Genomic DNA, 20,190 nt, shown 5'->3' on the forward strand with positions numbered 1-20,190 from the left:
TGTGCAGATTCTTTTTCCAAACATGTTTTTAATTCAAGAGGCGCCATCTAGTGACACAAGGAGAACTCTGTTGGTATTGCATAAGTGTCCTACATTTATCAGTACAATAAATCTTATTTATCGCCATATAAATGCATGTTCAAAGAAGATTAAAAAGACAATTTCAGATTCAGTCCCATATATAACATTCTGTTGCCCCGAATACTGCAGCTCAACAAAAGATGGTGAAGATTCCTGGTTTGTGATCAGTCATAAATTCTCTACTTCTTCTTCTCTTAATTGTATACGATCAAAACTGTAGGGAAACTGTAGGTAAAAGCGAACGCATAAAGAGCCTGAGTAGAGAGGTTCGACTTCTAAGAGAAACCTTTTAAAATTGTACTAAACCTGGCGCAGATTATTTGTTCATGAAATGCATTCAAACAGATCAATCACACAGATCAGAAGCCTAACTGCTAATGAAGTGATCTATGCTGTAGAGCTAACTTGTATGAATGTAGCTGTAGCGTAGCATCTGGCTAGATCTACGAAAATAAATAAATGTCTACTCTTCCAACTCAATTAAAGTGGTCGAAAATAAAATAACAGGAAAAACACAAGCGGTGTTATTTTAGTTCTTATTATTGCACACGCAGCATCGAGACCAAGGCGTTTTTAAAACACTCAAATGGGAAACAATGATTACATAAAACAAGCTTGTGCCACAGATACAGTGAACTATCAGGGAGTAGAAAAAAAAACATCTTTACAAATGCAAAGACACCGACACACAATATATATATATATAAAAAAGGAAAATCTATAACACGACGAGCAAAAGGTCAAATGCATTAGGACGACATAGAAACATCTGGTGGAGCTTCACATTCCCTTAGTCGTTGGATTAAAAACAGATTCCAGATCTGTAGGGGGAAAAAAAAGTACCTCCAGCTTTGATGACTCGCCAATCAGAAGTATTTTAGTGATGAAGAGTCACAGCACAATGAGAGAAGCTATCGTTTGTCCAATGCTAAGTAAATAAGATCCGATATGTTTTCTTGACAGACTCTGTAAACAGTTAAGCCATTAACCGAATCGCTTCAGTTCCAATGACCTTTATTTAATATCACAGTCCATTCATAGTTTTAAAGCGTACAATAAGTTAAATTCCTCTGGCTTCATATACGATCTATGGTTACTAGACAACACACACACGCACACACACACACACACAGACACACACACACACACACATAATAAAATCATCTTAATTTCTGTGTGTGTCTCTCTCTGCAAGTCTCCCTTTAAAAACCTTTTTTCAGCATTTTGTACAAAAATCTACAGGAGAAATCAGCTAAAGTCAAAGAGCGCAACCCAAAACGGAGCCGATGTTCTGAGATCATTCAAGAAACCATGACAAGACAGAGAAAAAACAAAACAATGTTCTGTGATGAAAAGGTAGTATAACATAAATCTATCGTTGTAACACCGCTGTGATGTTAAGGAACATGTAGTGAACTGAAAAGTCCTTTTAGTCAATATCTCGGCCAGGAATGTTGGATATATAGAAATAAGATATTTATTTGAAGGTGAATTTGTTGCAAGAACCCCCCCCCCCCTCCTGTTCACCTTGGATTCCGGCTTAGATAATAATTTGCATTTAAATTGTCAAACATTATCATATATTTACATGATATCAGGTATCACAAAGTTACTGAATTCCCCATTGAGAAGTATTAAAGGAAGTGGAAAAGATTCCGGGATCTATCCATCATTCTGTCTTTCCTGGTCCATCCTTCCACCACGTTTTGTAGAATTCTATCTCCTAAAAAGTCGTTTTTGAGTGAGCCGACTGACACACCAACCAGCCGACGGACTTGTTAAAACAGAAACCTGCCCGATTACAGCTGAATTTTATTTCTAATGTGATCCTGCCAAAAAACATTTCCACCTAACTTCAAGAGGGGGGATTTTTTTTTAAATAATAATTTTAAACTGTATATTTTGTTCCTCGCTTTCTTGCCAAGGTTAATGCCCATCAATAAAATTAACTGAATTCCCAAAGCTACTGGCAAAGCTGATAAAATAAACCACAGCAAAGACTCGCGTTATTGCAGCGATACTGACGGTAAATATACGTAATACCATATGCAGCATTCTCATACTATTAAAAGGTACCCTGTGGAGGTTGCAGCACCCGGAAGGCGGATAAAGTGGACATGAAAATGAATCGAGGAACGAATGATGAGATGTATATATTCAGTCCATTTATACTGTACACATGTACGTACTCACTCATAACCCCGCTGCCAGTTCATTCCGCTCGTCGTAACAGCGATCCCTTGTCGCTAAACACACACGTTTAAATTTCAAAAAGCCCGTCGTAACTCTGAGTCGTCGTCGAATGAGTACGTCGGTAAGAGAGGACCACCTGTACTTGCGAATTTGAATGATTTTGAATGCTGAGCTTGCAAAACGAGTAGTTTACAGGTGTTTCTAGGATGGTGATCCTCGTCTTGCAGGCCCTCCAAGAGACGCCAGTAAACCACAACAATCTCAAATTCTCAGCTCACATCTGGACTTAAAACAAGTTCTGATGGGAAACAACACCACAGGGTACCTTCAGAATAAGATTCAGATTCTCGATCACGCTGTGAAGACACGACTTTTTCCTAGCACCGAAAAATCAATTACTTAAGACAAAAACAGAAACCAAACTCACTTATGCCCAGATTCCGGAGTGTTTTCTTGTGATGAGAGCCTTTGGTAGACAGGTCAGGTCAGACCGATGGACCGCTTGTGTTTGGCTGCCTCCCCTATTCTGATCTACAATCAGTGTCTCATCTGGTCCTCGGCGTGTGTTTGGACCTGCTGATGCCTCTTCTCCCTCTGCAGTGTGTCCTCTCGTCTCTGAAAAGCTTTCCAGAGGCTCTGGAAGATGCTGAAACTTTCCTCTTCATTCGGACTCTGATGCGTCTTGGCGTGATGGACGTGGTTGCCATAGCGCTGGTTGTGTTGTCTATCGTTCTGGTTGATGCGGCGCAGAAACGGTACTGACTTGTGATAGGTTGCGGCTGAGGACGCAGATAAAAAAAGAAAAAAGAGCTTTGAAAACATTTAACAGTCATATGATTCTGAGCCAAAAGTTCGAGCTCTTACGTCTGGTGCAGGTTACTTTGGGGGTGTCCCAGTGGCCATTGTCCCGGCAGTGTATGATGGGGGTGTGTCTCTGGATGAAGCCCTGCTTACAGTGATAACGGAGAAGGGCACCGATCTCGTAGCGAGGCTTCTCGACCCCAAACACCCGGGCATCCTTCACTGTGGGGGGTTTTCCACACGACACTGATGGCGGGAGACAACGGAGACGTCATTGCGCCATACTCGTAGCCATCGCTGCTAAAAGTCTCCAAATGCAGGGCAGTGGTTGGCGTTGATTTCAAGGACAAGCTCGCAAGGTTGATCAATAAAACTTTATTCAACGAGGAGCAGCCGTTTGAATATGAAATTGTAAAAACCGAATTTTAAGTACCCGAGCGCTTGTCCGAGTGAGAGAGTAACTGAGAGCTGCTTTCGACGACGTCCTTTGAGGTCATTGGATACATCAAGACATGAGGACACTTTTTCTTAGTTGTCAGATCAATAATGAGCTTTATTTAACACGCAGTGGTTTTTGCCAAAGAAAGGCCCCTGAATTTGAGCCAGTGGTATCAAGTAGCATCATTTTGATTCGACCATTCTCAAAAAATGTATTTGTATTGACTGAGAACCAATCAGAACCAATCAGTCTGCAGGTAATGTTAGCACAAGGGTTGTTATTTCCTCAGATGGGACGGTGCTTCTTCCTGTGTGTGTGTGCGTGTGTGCGTGCGCGTGTACCTGTTCCCTTTTTGCAGGTGAATGTCAGGTGATAGTTGCAGGGCACGTCGTTCCACTGTCCTCCCTCATGCCAGATCATCACCACACAGTCCTCTCCCGAGTGGAAGAAGCTGTCCGGCTGGTTCGGCCTCCAGAAGTCGTATTGCTGCAAACATTCTTATTATTATTGGATGTAATTCACACACAGAGCAGGCAGCGGTGCTGCTGGGACACCGCAGGCCTGCACCAACCTGGAGCTTCACCTCCGTGCAGGAGGAACTCCTCCAGCGAGCTGCTTCAGAAACGCAAAGGAACACGTGCGCGTACCAAACATGAGGTCATGTTCACCCCGGCGAGGGTGCGCCGCCGCCGCTGAGCGATAGCAGCGACTGCGTAACCGCGCTCACATGCCTCGACAGCCGGTCATTCCCAGCAGACGCACCATTTCTGAGAGTGTGTGTCATCGTGATTTTGACTGAGAAACGCAGATGTTCAGTCGGGGGAGTCTGCAGCACCGGCCCCGAGAACCAAACGGCTTCGGTTCATTCTGGTGCCACGAAACACAGCCTGCTTCATTTAAGAGGACAAGCTCAATACCGTCTGTAAATAGAATGCGCTTGTTGCCATGGACGCCGTGGGGCAGAGACTGCAGCTCTTAACAGACCATTGAGTAATATGTTTGTCTCCCATTGATGGTTTCCAACTTAGAGATTTCAAATCGGGTCTTCTAAACGTTTTCTCTGCAGATATTTTTATATTTTTTATTTTCTATCAGAGTGTATAATTTAACAGAAAGAATGAAGTCTGTGAAGGGCAGACACTGACAGATTGATATTTAGCTCTTGGGAAACACACGCCAAGGTTCGTTCCCCGCTTTCAGAACGTTCTTGGGAAATGTTCCAGTAAAATGAATTACCATTGGCTTGCCGTCAGTCCATCTGAAGTCTCGCTCAAACATCTTGTCGTTCAGGCCGAGCCACTGGTAGTCGCTGCCGAGACCTGCGGAGCAAAACGCATCGTGTTCGTGCCAACTTCGTGCAAACACGCAGCCCGGCGCTGTCAGGAAACGCTCCACAGCTGGTGAAGGAGTGGAAGGTTTCTGAGCTGGAGATGGAGTGTCGATGTCCTGATTTACACGTTTGTGGTCTGAACATGTGTGTGGCAGGAGGCGTTTAGAGAGCACGGAGACGAGGAAACGTTCAGGCTGAGCTGCTTTGGTAAATCTCATTCAGCCACTGGGAGACGGTCGGCAGGAAGCTGAAACTCTCAGCCTTGAACGTCTGTGGGATTCGTCCAAACAACCTCATTTGATCTCACTGAGACTCATCATTGGATGAGATGAGAACAGATCTCTTTCCAGACATGTGCTTTCATTTAATGGTACCGACCTATAAAAACAGAGAAACTCTCTGCTAGAGATTTAGAAAAGGAACAGAAGAAAAATGTTCATCACAATTATATTTTGGCAACCTTTGCGTTGGTAGCAAAACACAATGTAAGCAAGTTAAATGTTGCCAGAACGCGAAGAATGATGGTAAACACCGTCCATTAGAGCCTCCTGAAAGATGCTAGAGGCCCCAAAAGAAACATGAGAAGCCAGAACGGATTACTACTAACGACTAAGAACGCAAAAGACCTCCAGAACGACACGAGGAACCCAAGAACAACCGGAATGATTGTTCAAACGAACTCACGGTTGACAAACATCTGCTCCTCTTCTGACAGGACGCTGCTCAGGTGGGCACCATGCAGCCGACACTCCCTCTCTGCGGCATCCCAGGTACGACGGTGTGTGAAGTACTTGTAGCAATGGGACTGAAACTTCTGCCACCCGAATCCACAAACCTCAGTGTCTGCAAAGAGGGGGGGGGAAAAGAAGAGTTGTATTTTCTTAACTGATTTTGAATCCATAAATGAAGTGTTCAATGTTAAAATGTTATATTTTTTCCTGACCTCATTCGAGATCAGATCCATCAGGCAATTTGCATGACGGTGAATATCGGAACCTCTTTATGACTAATTTAGGGAGTGAATTGAATACACATTTTACAAGAAAAATTAAAAAGCCTCCATTATAAGTAAATGGGAAAATGCATTTTGTATTTTTATCCAGGCGGGTATCTGGATCGCTCTCAAAATTTAATGGGATCTAAACAAGACCAGGACAATTATTCATAATTATTCTTTCATCAAGATCCATCCATGAGTTTTTAATAATCCTATAAGCTAACAAACAGACAGACAACACGGTCTAAACCGTAGCCTCCTTGGTGGAGGTAAAAGCAGAGACTTTGCGCTCTCTTTCACCTTTTCCGGTATTTAATGGCTCAATCGGCACCATTTAGCCAACAATAGAGCGTTGGACACACTTTAAAAGAACCCCCCCGTGGACATCAGACGGTATAGAGTTGAGGTCCAGCGGGGGGACTAAAGGCCCCTCGCTGAATGAACTCAGCATCACACAGTTGGTCTGCATTAAGCATCAGAACTCTAATTGTCTGCAGCAACACACAGTTTGATGCACGTGGACCTTCAAGCCATGCAATCAGCCCCGTGCTTTGCCAGACTCCGTAAACAATGGCTGTTTTGTATCAGTGGCCACAGAATCGTGCTTGTGCCAACAAAGCCGCGATGGAAAGTTGCTGTTGAGGCTTTGGGCCGTTGTCAACCCTTTAATATGTCCCCTGTGCAGCCACCTGGGGGGTCAGGTAATGTCTCCAGTAACGGAGAAATGAATGCAGAAGACCGGCCAGACGATGGGGAGTCCGAGGCTATTTACCACACATTCAGTGCCACACAGCTTTTTCTTTTTCTTTCCACTGACAGGAAGTGACAAGAGGACAGCTGTATCGGTGGATCTGTCTCTGCTGCTGCTGCGCGGATCAGGATGGATGGACGGAACGCCCCAGAGCTCACATCCAGGTTTCTTCTACATCTGGTAGTCTGGGTAATTCGGGCCTGGGGATTTCCTCTTTGTAATTTCTCAAACTTCTAACCAAGAATTGATGAAGACAATAAAACACAAAATAATCAAACGAAGGTTAACAAGCTTTTTTGTTGTTTGTTTTTCTTTTCTATACTTTGGTATAATTTTGGAATGCGTGTACGGTAGTATTTTACACTACATAATGCATTTAATAATACTACTGCATTTCTTGGAACGCATGTTTAACCGTCACCATGCTGCCAAAGAAAAATGTTCACCTACAAATAACTCAATTAGAGCCGACAAATCTTGGTTATAATCTGGATACCCATAAACAGCATCAATATATGTGACTTCTTACATCTTTTTGTATAGATTATTTTCTGAGAAATGTAAGAAAACATTTGACAGATGATCCCTGCTTGGTTTATTTATCTGTTCTCTCGCACTTTAATTGATTTCAACAAATTCCAACGAATTGTTCACAATTTATTTTTACAGCTCGACTAATAGTCTCGGACTATTAAAGGTGTCAGTGAAATAATTGATGCGCAGTCCATTCCCAACTAAGTCAGCCGTTTGTCCAGACTTACAGTAAACCCAACTGTGACAAATTAATTTTCAAACGTAAAAACATCTTACGCTGCACAGCAAAAGTTGGCAGACTCTCTAGAGCGCAGAGAAAGATTGTAAATGTTCACGGGAAAACGTTCGTCCTTGGAAATGGTTCGTCTGGCTGAGACTGGAATAACAAAGGCAATCTTGGCTGAGAAGCTGGAACTGCTCCGGTGAAGAGACAACGACCAGAGCAGGAGGACAGCCGAGCTCAAACACTCCCGACTAAAGATCGGAAGCACCTGTGGCGATTCCTTCTAAATGCATTCATCATATTTTCTGGAGTCTTGTTTTTGTAGCTTTGAACATGAGTACTGCTCATTTAAGAATATCTCTGAACAGTTTTTTTGATCTAAATGTTGTGACGGATGCAAATGCCGATTCTGGATCTCTTCCAGTCACATTCCCAACTCATTCATTCGATCATTCCCCCCCCCCCCCCGACCACTTTATCGGACGTCCGGGTCGCAGGTATTGCTTGAGGTCCCAGCAGACTACGAATGTAAAAGGCAGTTAAAACCGGATACAAGTTCATGTAGTTCAGTTACTTTAGTAGAAGTATTTACTTCAACAACTAGGCATTCATCGAGTATTTTGTCGGCTACAAACTGCAGAAACCAAATGACTTTTAAACGTGACGTCTTTACTCAGCTGACCTCGTTCACAGAACTCGCCGGTGTAGCTGGGCAGACAGAGGCAGGTGAAGGAGGTGACTCCACCCAGACAGGTGGCTCCATTCAGACACGGGTTGGACTGGCAGCCATCAACATCTGGAGAGACAGCACAGGCCTGCATTATCCCACACCGGGCATCCGTCACTGTGTGTGTGGGGGGGGGGGGGGCCGTGTCGCCTGTTCAGGAAACATGACTGTGTGTCTTGTGGCTACAGACACGCACCTGTTTCGCAGAGCTCTCCTGTGAATCCAGGTGCACACAGGCAAAGAGCTCGGGCGCCGTTTCCATAGCAGGAGCCTCCATTCTGACAAGAGCTGGTTGAACAGGGCATCCGATCTGCACGAATACAAGCAGAAGTTTAAAATCTCGCCTGAGTGTTCCAATTATAATAATTGTACCGGTTATTTTCTGATTGAAGATGTGGACATAGAGGTTTAGAGAAATCATGGGTCTTGCACATAAAGGAAAAATAGATTCATTAATTGATTTGACATTTTTAACTACCTGAGGTGACATTTTTGCAATATTTATTTTTTACATTTGTTAAATGTTTGGATTATGTTTTGCTGGAATCTGTGACATCCCAAAACCCATTCATCCTCCCCATTCCCATTCACCACCTGAATATTACTATTAGAGAGCTGAAAAAAATTAAATAGGTCTTTGTGATGTTTACAGAACAACAGACAACAATCACTAACAATAAACAAGGCGAAATACCTCTGACATCCACAGAATAAGGTGAGTCAGTCCCGAATTCTGGTTGCTCTGTTGCCTGGTCTTCTGGGCGTGACTCCAGCAAAGGAACAATTTCTTTATCATAGTCCACAGAGTCAACCTCCGGAAGATGTGTGGCAGCAGGTTCAGGGATGAGAACCCACTCGGGGACGGAGTGGGGGCTGTGCTCCACGACAATGTACGAGGGCATTGTCGTGGAAAGTATCGTCTGACTTGTGTTTTGTGGGGAAGCTGTGGTGGACTGCTCAGTCTGGATGCTGGACAGCTCTGTGTGGGCTTTAGTGGTGGTCGGTTCAAACTCTGCGTCAACAGTGGGTTCCTGGGAACCTGTGGTAGCAATCGAGGGGTGTGTCGAGTATTTTGGCACGGTAGGTTCTGAGGTTTTGTCCCTAGTGTCTTTGGTGAGTGTGGTTTGGTCTGCAAAGGTCACAGCTGACATGTCTGGTAAAACAGTACCAGTGAACCCAATGGGAAGGTCAACCAGAACGCCATGATCCGCAGAAACCGCCCCGTCTCCTGACAGCTGGTCCGACACGTCCCCTTTTTCTGATGGTGAAACAACAGGTACTCCCGTGACCTTTGCACCTGCACCAGGTTGCGGCTGCTGGGTGTAAAGTGTAGAATCAATGGGTGGCAACGTGCTGGTGAATGTGGGTGTCTCTGGCGGGTAAACATCTTGTCCTGAAGCCTCGTCTTCCCCAGAAGCAGAGCCTTCAAACTCTTCGACCTGGGCCCGAGTGCTGGTTTCCAGCGACTGTGTGGCTGGGATGAATGTAGGAGGCTCAGTTCCTCCTATTTCAGTTTCATCCGTCATGAAACCGGACTGGCTGCCTGAAACCGGGGTAGGCAAAGCCTCGTCCGCTGAGCCCTCTTGCAAAGCGACTTCTTCGTCTGCTCCGTGGATTCCAGAGGCTTCCATGTCCTCGTAGGCGGAGACCCCATCAGTGACGGGCTGGGAGACATGAGGGATTGCTGTGGATGAGGGTGTGGTTGGCGCTGGTGATGAAACAAGGAGTGTATATGGGGTCATAGTTGTTGTCTGATGCGGTTCCTGATTTTTTACTCCCGGGGTTGTTTTGGGAACAACTTTGAAACTTGTGACTGCTTCAGTTTCCGTATGATGAGTGACTGCATTACTAGATTCCTCTGTAGGCGTCTCCTCGGTGTGGATTTCTATGGTACCATAGTCAAAGGGAGTCACGTTCTCCTCCCTCTCTTCTTCTTCTTCTTCTTCTTCTCCTTCTTCCACATCACCTACCAGAACAGGAGTGGCCGTCTCAAACTGATCTCCTCTGACTTCCTCTGGCATGTCTGGCTCAAATGTGACCTGAAAGGATCGATGAGCAAAGACGAGAATCAGCAAGATATAAGGAAAATAAATCTAGTTTGGGTTCTTGGTTGGTACTGAGTACTTGGTACTTGGTTTGGCTCCAGTATCTTTGGTCAGAATCTACTTGTGGACTCATTTAGGGCCATGCCAAAAAATATCAAAGAGGTTTGTTCTGATTTCAAATATCTGACGACTCTGTGAGACTCATTTAGAGTTCTGCTTTTGTTGTTCTGCCAAGAACGGTCGGATGAGGTTATGTAATTAAGCTTTGTTTGTTTGTCGGCAAGATGTCTTCAAATGTTGACAACAGAGTTGGACAAAAAAAAATATTCTAGGGGTGGATTTTGGGCCAAGAAGGCAGATTTGTTGAGGAGGAAGTTTAGAATACGTATTCAATACTGGAGGTTCATGTGAGATTCTAAGTAAGAAAGGTTTTTGTGTCTTTCATTTCCATGTTTGTGTCAGTAATACAGTCGTCCCTCGTGTTATGTTCCAGGATAGGTGAAAACCCACAAAGTGGATACACCATATTTATTTTACGTGTATTTATACCTTTATGAACCCTCCCTACTGTTATCAACTCACCTTCTACTGCATTACCTGTATTACCCACACGCTTACAAACACTTTTTGTATTCAAATACAGTAACATTAGTGTATATTTCAAAACTTTAACAATGCTTTCACAAAAAAACAAGTAGACACAAAATGAACGATTCACCCATTGATGCTAACTGGATGACGACCCGAATAGCATGCCGTATACAATCTCACGTAGGTGCGGCTCTTTGTGTTTTCTGAACGCAGATCTCATTCAATATGTACAGTACTCGTACTGTATTTTATGTGTTGCAATACTGTACCTCATGTTTTCCATTGACAAAGCTGACAGTTGGAGGCAGGCCAACGGGAGAGGGCTCCAGAGGATCGAGATCTCCGCTGAACTGGACGGCCTCACTGGTAAACTGGGAGAGGTCTGTGATATGAGGGAAGTGGGAGTCCGTGAGGCCGTCCACAGGTTGAGTCAAGATGTCCACAATGCGATCAACTAGAGACAAAGAACAAACAGACAAATAATGTTGCATATTATTAAAAGTGTCCAAAAACAAAATCATTTTGTGAAAATTTCCCCCGATTTCAACTGGATCTGTCTCCTCAGGTATTAACGACAGAACGATAGACATGTTTTTGTCAGTCTTTGGTCTGTTGAACTATGCTCGGTGCTAATGTCACACAAGGTTCAATCCCTAAATTGCACTGAGATAGTATGACCAGCCTTAAAATAAACTCATCCTCCTTGGTCCGGTTGCTGTTTCAGGCTCTCAGCTCATTTCTAATGTTTATTCAAAAGAGCCAGAGTGTAGATCTGGATGGTGAATCAGCTTATGATTCACGTCAGTCGATGCCAGGGGCCGCTCTCAAACAATGCATGCCTGTTTCTCTCCATTAAGGCTTTATGGTACACATGGAAGCTATATCGAGGAGGGGAGTCACAATTAGAACTTGGACACAAATGCAGACCTGAGATCAGATTGGCCTCTGCTATTGGAACTGGACTAGTCTACATCAGCCGCTACATTTCACCCAAAAAAAAAAAAAAAAAACTAACCATGGCCTGTATTACGTGTTGATATTTATTACCTGTGCAAAAGAAAATGCCTCCAACATGTCAAAAAATAAACACTCCTTCACGGAAGATGGTACCACACGGCTGGAGGTAAATAAACATTTGAGCTTGTGTGTGGGGGTGGGTGACTGACCCCCCTGCGCCAAACCTCCCGCTCCTGTTTAATGATTGTGGGGCCCGAGGCAAACCTTGGCACATGGCCGAAGTCTCATTCTCTAGTCATGGATTCAATTTCTTTTTTCTTTAACTTGAGCAGTGAAAGCTGTCTGTAGATTTACTCAAGCACTCATATCCAGCGAGGTAGCGCTGTCCTTTGCATCGTCCTCCCCAACACCAGTCACTCTCATGTCCTCCCTAACTACGTCCATGTATCTTCTCCTGGGCCGTCTCTCCTCTGGACATGTCCAAACCATCAAAGTTTCACTGTCCCTCTTATTGTCTCATTTCTTGGCTATGTATGCATTAAATCCATTAGAGAACTTTAAAGTCCTTAAAACAGGACATATTTGTCATGAAAGATATTCAAGTAAACATGTCTGTTCATGAAAAAGAGCAAAATACACAAAATAAACTTGTGAGATATTTACAATACGTTAAGCTCTAAACCTGTGTGTCACAACTTTCCACATCTGGCTCTGCAAACAGTGTTTGTTTGTGTGTGGCACGTAAATATGAAAGGTAACAAACCATTAGTTGTTTCCCTTGAAGACAACAATCGCTCTGAAGACTGTGTCAGCACCACCAAACAAACACAATCGCATTCAGAAAAAATAAATGTTCCAGCTGAAAGTCTGAAATGTGAGACTGTTGGTCCCAAAGCACAAGGATTGGTTGTGGGGGCCAGGGTACATTAACAAATAGGAAATACAAGTTAGAGTTCAGTGAAGGTCACGGATTACTAACTTAATACTGTTAATTTAGTCTCAGCGCAGACTAAATGTCCTTATTAGTTTTATCATATTTAGTCACATGATCCGGTTTGGTAGGGTTAGAATAAAAGCCTGGACATTATAGCCTTACAGAGAAAAACATATTTATTATAAGTATTTTAGGCCAGTTTTAATGAAAATTGTTGACATTGTAAGTCTTTCCAAAGACAACGGGTTATTATTAATATTCTATTCTCGTGAATTTAGTGAAGACTTAACCGATATTTCTGCTCATCTTCCTCTTAGTGCAATGATTCCAGAGGAATGTCAGAATGTCAGCAGAAGGAAAAGACCTGGACACAGAACATGTTCTGATTGGCTGATCTATTTGTCCAAGGCGGCGCAGTTGGGTTTCTGATAGGTTGAGATGCTTTCTGCCACAGGATGAAACTGAAACTGAAGGAATCTTCAGACCCACCATTTTGAGACCGATACTCCCATGCGTGGTTGCATGTATTTAGTGCTAGACCAGATGCAGCTCCCATCAGTCATCAATAACATTCATCAGCAGAGGTCATCAACCCGTCTGATGGCATCTGAACTCACCTGAGTGGTTCTGGTTGTGCACACTGACGATGATGAGATGGAAAGGCGGTTTGGCTGATGAATCAATATCAGGAATGGCCAGTGATTGGTCCATATCAATTGTAATTGTACTTCTGGGGGTGACATCCTCTTTAAAAACAATTGCGGGTTGCTGCCCCAAATCTCCAGTCCTGGCTGGGATGCCTGGTTCTGGAGTTTCTGGAACAGCCACCTCTGATGCGAGCTTTGGGGGCTGTGATGGATCCGTGGCTTCTGTCCCAGGTCCAGAGGTGACACGGTCTGAGTCCATCTCCAGAGGTTCTGATGGTCTTGAATCTGTTCTCACCTCCTGCTCTGATCGTGTGACGGTCTCTTGGGACCAACTTGATCTTGATGTGGTTTCCAGCCACACCCGCATTGGGGTTTCTACTGTTCCTGACTCAGTCCCACGAGGGCTGTCATCGCCACTGCCTCCCTTTCTGCCACTCTCACCTCGGCCTGACCCTGGTTGGCCTCCCTCCTCTCCCCCATGGGAGACGTCGAGGCGTTCAGGTCCCGAGCGGATGGTGGGTAAAGGAGGGAGTTCCATGGGGAGCAAAGTATCTCCCCTATGTGGTATTGACTCCACTCTATGTGAATCACTTAAATCTTGCAAATCGTACTCATCAAACATCGGGCCATGGGTCTCAGGGACGATGGTGCGGTCCACGTCGGTGTGTGGTCTCTCTGTCGGTGAATATGTGACTGGATCCGGTGCTTTTGCCTGAATTTCGGCTCTTTCAGGGTCCAGGACTGATCCGGGTGTTGGAACATGTGCAGTGTCTGTGGGGCTTGATGTCGTCGGCTCGGGTAGTTTAGCTGCACAAAAAACGAGCATAGAGAAGAGGGGGGGGACAGCAGAAATTAAGATTTGAACCCAAACAGAAACATTATATTATAGGAAATGACAATCTTCATGATGTTGATGGACATTTTTTTCCAACATTTTTCAACCCAATATGTTTCACTTCACTACAGAAGATTTTTGGAGAGCTTGGACACGATGGGCCGGCAAAGCTAAATGGAAGTGTTCCAACTGAATTTTCAGATTTGGGTTGGAATTTGTCTGTGCACCTACACATATTATTTTGTGTTAACACATAGAACTATTTAAACGATTATATTTGGTTGGGTCAGTATAAACAGCTGATATTGTGCAAGTAAACCGGATGTGGCCGGTCTAGTCAGGCTAACGTCATAAATTCATATCTAAGAAGAAATGTTTACAGAATGAATCAGCATCGTCATGAGTCATTAAAAAAAACCAAAAAACAGCATCTGGAAAATGCTAGCAGATGTGGAACGTCCGTTAGCTTGCAATGGCTATAAAAGGAAATGTGTCAGCTTGTAATTTTATTTCTTGAAAATGAAGTAATCTTTTTGAAAATAAAACAAGAATCATGCCCAGATACTGCCGAACTCTTGATTTCAGCATTGAAAGAATGAAACTGGCCAGAAAGCGTTATTTTGAGGGCGATAATGTCTGAGCAGAGTACAGCAGTTTTCCACTATTGCTAAAGCTGCTCTTCACATTTTCTCCTCTAATCGTATTCACAATCCTAAGCAGATCCTCCCGAGGCCTTAATGACTCAGACCTCTTTGAACTTAAGACGCGATGCTAGCAAAGATTTCTATCTCATCATGAATAAATACACACCATAGGAATAAGGAAAGGAATCTAAGTTCAAATCCCGCACACAACGCTGCCCTTTGTGAAATTGTTGTGTGCTGACCTCATGTGTTAGCGTCTTCAGACACAATGCTTTAATCAACCCAATTTAAACTTCCCTCCATCCTTCCAGAGGAGGAACGCATGGACAGACGGGAAGGTGGGCGTCCTTCGTTTATCGTTCTCCCTCTTAATGTTCCAGACTTCTTTCTACAGCCTCCTTTTCCACATGATTTTTATCAGTAATGTTTCTAAAAACTCTTCTATTTACGATTTCGAGAGAGAGATAAGAACTTCTATTATTCTACCACTGGAGACGAGGAAGAGGAGGTGGGAAGACCTTGGTGACAAGTAAGGGACCACACCTGTCAAAAACTATAAGGCAATGTCCTCCTGAGGTTTTTTTTTTCAATTTGCAGGCGTGTTTCCGGAAACAAAAGCAGGTCAGGGGTTGCTTCATAAAGGTAGTATTTTTCAGCAAATTAAACGTTTCTGACATATATGAAGGAGGCCCCGGCATGCATGTGGAGCCCCGCCCAGACGTGATGTCATGCTTTTGGCGAGGAGAAGCCGTCTGTCTGGGACCGGGTTCTGTCCTCATACTGTCACTTTACCTTACATCACGCATCCCGCCGCTTGGCATCGTCGTCCTACACGGCCTTCGGAACGCCGTCACGCTGCCAAACACGCGACTCTCCGAATTATTTTCACGTGTGCAGAATCACGTTTGGAGAGTTTAATCGGTTCCTGGTTGCAAACCTACGTCACGCTTGCACAGACTAAACTGGCCTCTCTTTTTAAAGTGCCTTTAATGATGATGATACTTATGGGAGAACTGGATGTGCGCTTCCTCCCTCCCTCCCTCCGTCTGTCTGTCTGTCTGTCTGTATGGGCCGGGACCAGCTGTGAAGCATTAGGGACCTGTCCCCCTTCTGCAGTATCCATGTTCGAGCGCATGATTTGGGTTTTCCCCTCATAAAGTACGCGTAACACCATAAACAGGGCAGAAGGAGTTTAACCTCCTTGCCTTTGGCTTGCAGCGTTTGTTCTTTCTTGCCCCTCTCTGTCGTCGCTTTCTGTGGAAATCCAGAAAGTTCCTAGTTCACGAAACATTCCCGGGGCTTCACAGTAAAACAGCAGCATTCTCCAAAAACACTTGAGGAAAGATGAGACCCAAAAAACAAATATGATGTAATCCGAGTCTCCAGAAGATCCAGATTGATTTTAAAATCATTGAACAGCCTTTTTTAACCTCAAATATTCAATGTTACCTTTAAACTAAAAGTTCAAATGGTGAATGATTGTTTTTTTTTATGTAGTCTTACTCTTTTAGTCAGCAAGTTTCAGGGCGTTCTCACACCTGATTATCAGAACCAGGGTCCGAAACAAGGCTGTAGTTTCTCCTTACATTTAGTTTAATTTCACTATAGAAATGAGACCACCTCTCTTGTGTTGGACCAAAGACTGGGTGTTGGATGTGGAGAAGCTTTCACGCCTGGAATTGTTAAACCAGATCAAACTGAAAGAGCATAAAAGTCTGGACCAAATGAGTTGACCAATTTAACCGCAGATTTCTCTGATCAGTATCCGACTCTTCCCTAGAAGAGGAGGAACGGCAATACTGGAATACTTTCTGCCAGCCAACAAGAAGCGTTTTGGGGTGGTACTCCAAGTATTTAAGCGGCCTCCTGAGATGGGACTTCCGCATCCCAGGCCTGGAATCACTTGACTTGGCTCAAACACAATGTATGAGTCGTTTTTCTGTTTACTCCGTCTTCTTCCGGAGTTTAGGAGAATCCTGCGCTGCCGTTTTGATGCAGCTAGCAGGAGATTTTACTCACGGGCCTCACCCTTGAAGCAGAAAGCTCCGTATCCGTCGGTCGGGTCTGGGTATCCCGTTTGGTTTTCATACTTGTAGAGCGTGCGGACCCCCAGCATGCCCCCCCCACACTGAGGCTTGGGGACGTTAACGGGGTACCGGACGCTGCCGTCGGACAGCCAGCTGTAGTCGCAGCGGTTCAGCCCCAACCTCCAGGCCGCGAACAGCTGGCCAGGCGACGCCAACACGGAGCCGTGCTTCTCACATTCCCGCCTCGCCTGCTGGAAGGTGAGTTTATCGCTGAGAGACGGAGGATAGAAGACGTCACCTGGAGACGGAAAAAAAGGGTTTACACGTTCCACAAGTTTCGTGTTTCACTGCGCCTCACTGGAGTGTGAAAGCTATTGTTGAGTTTGATTGATGGAACGTCCAATTGTGTTGCTCATCCTCTGTCCTCGGCACACACACACACACACACACAGCACAGGACTAAAGAACAACGGAGTGTTCACCTTGTAGTTCGTCCATGTAACAGTACACGTCGTATTTCTCTGCGGGGTCGCGGATGCCGTAGGTCCTCACTCCCGGTTTGTTCGTAAGATCGCCAGTGCAGCCGAGACGAGGCTGCGTGATTGGATACCTGGAAGAGCCGGCGCATAATTCAAAGAACAACCACTTTTAGTTGCAATATTTGAGCGTGCTTAAAGTGTTTTCTCGGAATGGACCAAAGCTGGAGGCCGCGGCCTGAAACTAGCATGCACGTTGCCACACCTGACCGACTGGTCGGCAAGCCAGCCCGCGTCGCACTGGTCGAGGCCGTCCTCGAAAGCAGCCGTCAGCTGTTGGGGCGTGGCGATGGTGGCGTTCACAGAGAGACACGCCTCCACAGCGCCAGGAAAATCCATGGTGTAGCGAGAAGCGGCAGCTCTGTAATGGAACACCACACCTGGACGGGGAACGGGAAGGACAGGAAGAGAGTGAGGCCGGAGGGGGCTTCCTTCTTCCTTGGTGCATTTGGGGGGCCAGTTTTGAACACCAGAAAAACGGTACCTGGAATTCCGCGCCTGTAACTTCACAGTACCTTCACTGTATGAAGAATTTGACTAGAGACATCTGTCCCATAGACAGAGATGGTTTTTAAACGTTGCTAGCATTAGCCACTCATAAAACTGTAGCAGCGACACTCCTGAAATAAACATGTTTGTCTGCTGATGAATGAAACTTTACATTTTAGAAAACAAAGCTGCTGCTTCTTACTCTTGGGATAATGCCGTCTGCACCGGTTGGCGACCGAAGAACTCCAGCGATGGAAAAGTGGGATTATTACGTTAGGAAACACGAGCCGCTCCATTATCTCTGACTCTGTGCGACTATTGTCTTGTGTCATTATGTCCTTTATATTCAGCTGGATTGGGGGAGGGGGGGGGGGGGATCATACCTCATCCTGGCAGAGCTGCCGGAGGACGTTAATAGAAGATTGACTCCTTAAACGGGGAGTTGTGTGTCGCTCATGGGGAGCATCTTTGTCTGGAGCTGCCCAGCTGAGTAAATGTCTGGGAACAACGGCTGGTGTTTCTACAGGATGAACTCTGGTGGCTGATCCCATGAAGTATTTGACATTTGCTATATTTAGTACTCAAAATACAAAGATCGCAGCGCTGCCTCCAAAGATGCAAAACAGACAAACTTGAAACGGCTAATCAATTACTGAAATGAGAGAATTTAAAATGAAAAGCTTTAAGTTGGGTTTACAAATTAATTATGTTTGGTCTATCTCCCAAATTGCAAATATTTTTTTCGTTCTTTGACTGTAATTGTTTTTGTGTTCCAAAAGAAACCACAAAGAGTCCAGATTTAGCTTCTATTGAAAATGTGCATTTAGTTCTGACACTTACATGATACTCAAATAGTCCCATTACTCGTTTGCAGTACAAGTACTTGTTTTGTAGAATACTCACTCAGCCCTTCTGAACAGACGTGTCCTTGTTGGAGGTTTACACAATATGTTTTGGTCTCCACCACCTCCCGAGTAAAATGTGCGGTTCTTTAGCCACTAACTGCTACTATTATTCACCACTTTGTCTCCAGCTGTGTGTGTTTGCTGAGCAGGTTGTGCTCAGAGGTTTTATCACGGTGTGCTTGCCTCTCAGACTCAACCAAAACGACAAATTAATTGGCTGTAAAACCAAAACAAAGGCCGAAAGACACTAAAACCAGACTCTGGATCCTAACTGTGAACATGACCTATAAAAGTGCACCTTTGGCGGTGTGTGCTTGTTATACTCACCAGTGACACTGAGGCGGACGGTGTCCTGGGCATCCTCCATCCCACGCATGACCTCGCAGCGGTAACGCCCCGCATCGCTCGCCCGGAGCCGGACTATCATCAGAGAGGCGTCCCCGATGGACAGCGGATGGCTGGGCACCGACACCCTGTGCTTGTAGTCATGCCCCACCTTCACTGCCCCGCCCTGCGCCACCAGCACCACCGTCTCCTCCTCTCCCTCTAGCTTGGTCCATTTGATCCTCAACTCCTCCTCAGGTGCTGGGCTAGTGGGAGGAGTCTCGCCTTGGAGGAGGGGCCCAGGAGGGGGCGTGTCTGTGGGGCTGCTGGGAGACGCCGTTGGCATCATGTAGAAGTTACAGGGTAGCACCACCCTGCCCGCCAAAGAGCCGGCGGCTGGAGGGTTCTTCTCCATCTTCATCGAGTGTGATGATGCTGGAAAACACGACCACGGATGAGCGTGCAACGCCATTCAACTCTTTCAACATAGAAACTTCAAAATATGCACTCTATTCTCTTTTACTGTTCCTTCTTCCTGGAATCGTACCATCGCCCTGATCGGTGTGAAACTACTTTAAACGCACGAAGTCATGCATGAAGCAGCTTCAGTTCGAAGATGGACTCACCTGGTCGGATGGAGCGCACACACACCAGGTAGAGTAGGAGTGTGAAGATGTGTGGAATCATCTCAACACAACCTGAAGAAGAAAAAAACATGAAATGTAGATGAGAGTCATTTAAAATGAAATGTAACAGAGTAGTTTTTAGCTGAATGTTGTGGTTAAATAAAGTTTTTATGTCCTTATCAAACATCTCAGAGGACGTACTGTAATCTATGGAAGTCGGTTAGACAAATAGTGAATAAAAATGATGTGTCATAGTAAAAAAATAAATAAAATGCTGACATTTGAGTTATGAACATCTGAGAGAAATCCTAGTCAGAATGACTTTAACTGAAACTGTAACTATGGAAACAAAAAAAATCAAAACAACATCAGTTCCTCGATTGCATAAAGCATCACTTTGTTGCTATGTGTAGAAATTTAGGTGGAGAAATACGAAAGTCTTTAAGTCATGCTCTGGAAACCACCAAATGCCGCAACCTATTCCTAACCCCGCACCCATTTTGTGTCCATAACTTCCCTCTTAACCTCATTGAGATCGAGTATTCCAGCTTTTT

The 20,190-nt window shown here is 44.8% G+C and overlaps 1 protein-coding gene across 1 annotated transcript; it reads right to left on the reverse strand.

Moving 5' to 3' along the window:
* Window positions 1-2,811: 2,811 nt before the first annotated feature.
* Window positions 2,812-19,697, reverse strand: vcanb (versican b). Its single transcript, XM_068753158.1, has 15 exons — window positions 19,637-19,697; window positions 19,014-19,445; window positions 17,498-17,672; window positions 17,239-17,366; window positions 16,758-17,054; window positions 13,221-14,057; window positions 10,982-11,166; window positions 8,771-10,115; window positions 8,273-8,386; window positions 8,032-8,145; window positions 5,529-5,687; window positions 4,751-4,833; window positions 3,856-4,000; window positions 3,139-3,321; window positions 2,812-3,053 (listed from the first exon to the last, which is right to left on the reverse strand). Exons 1-15 carry the CDS (start codon window positions 19,695-19,697, stop codon window positions 2,812-2,814), a joined length of 4,500 nt encoding a protein of 1,499 aa, XP_068609259.1.
* Window positions 19,698-20,190: the final 493 nt, after the last annotated feature.

Source organism: Brachionichthys hirsutus, chromosome 19 (assembly GCF_040956055.1).
Source record: "Brachionichthys hirsutus isolate HB-005 chromosome 19, CSIRO-AGI_Bhir_v1, whole genome shotgun sequence".
Taxonomy (NCBI): domain Eukaryota; kingdom Metazoa; phylum Chordata; class Actinopteri; order Lophiiformes; family Brachionichthyidae; genus Brachionichthys; species Brachionichthys hirsutus.

Bases quoted from the DNA above. Each gene is read 5' to 3' on its own strand.
- vcanb (XM_068753158.1), bottom strand. From the start codon at position 19,697: ATGATTCCACACATCTTCACACTCCTACTCTACCTGGTGTGTGTGCGC. The intron at 17,367-17,497 runs GTGTGGCAACGT...CGGCTCTTCCAG, and splicing joins CTTGCCGACCAGTCGGTCAG to GTATCCAATCACGCAGCCTC. The intron at 8,146-8,272 runs GTGCGTGTCTGT...CTGTCTCTCCAG, and splicing joins AGGAGAGCTCTGCGAAACAG to ATGTTGATGGCTGCCAGTCC.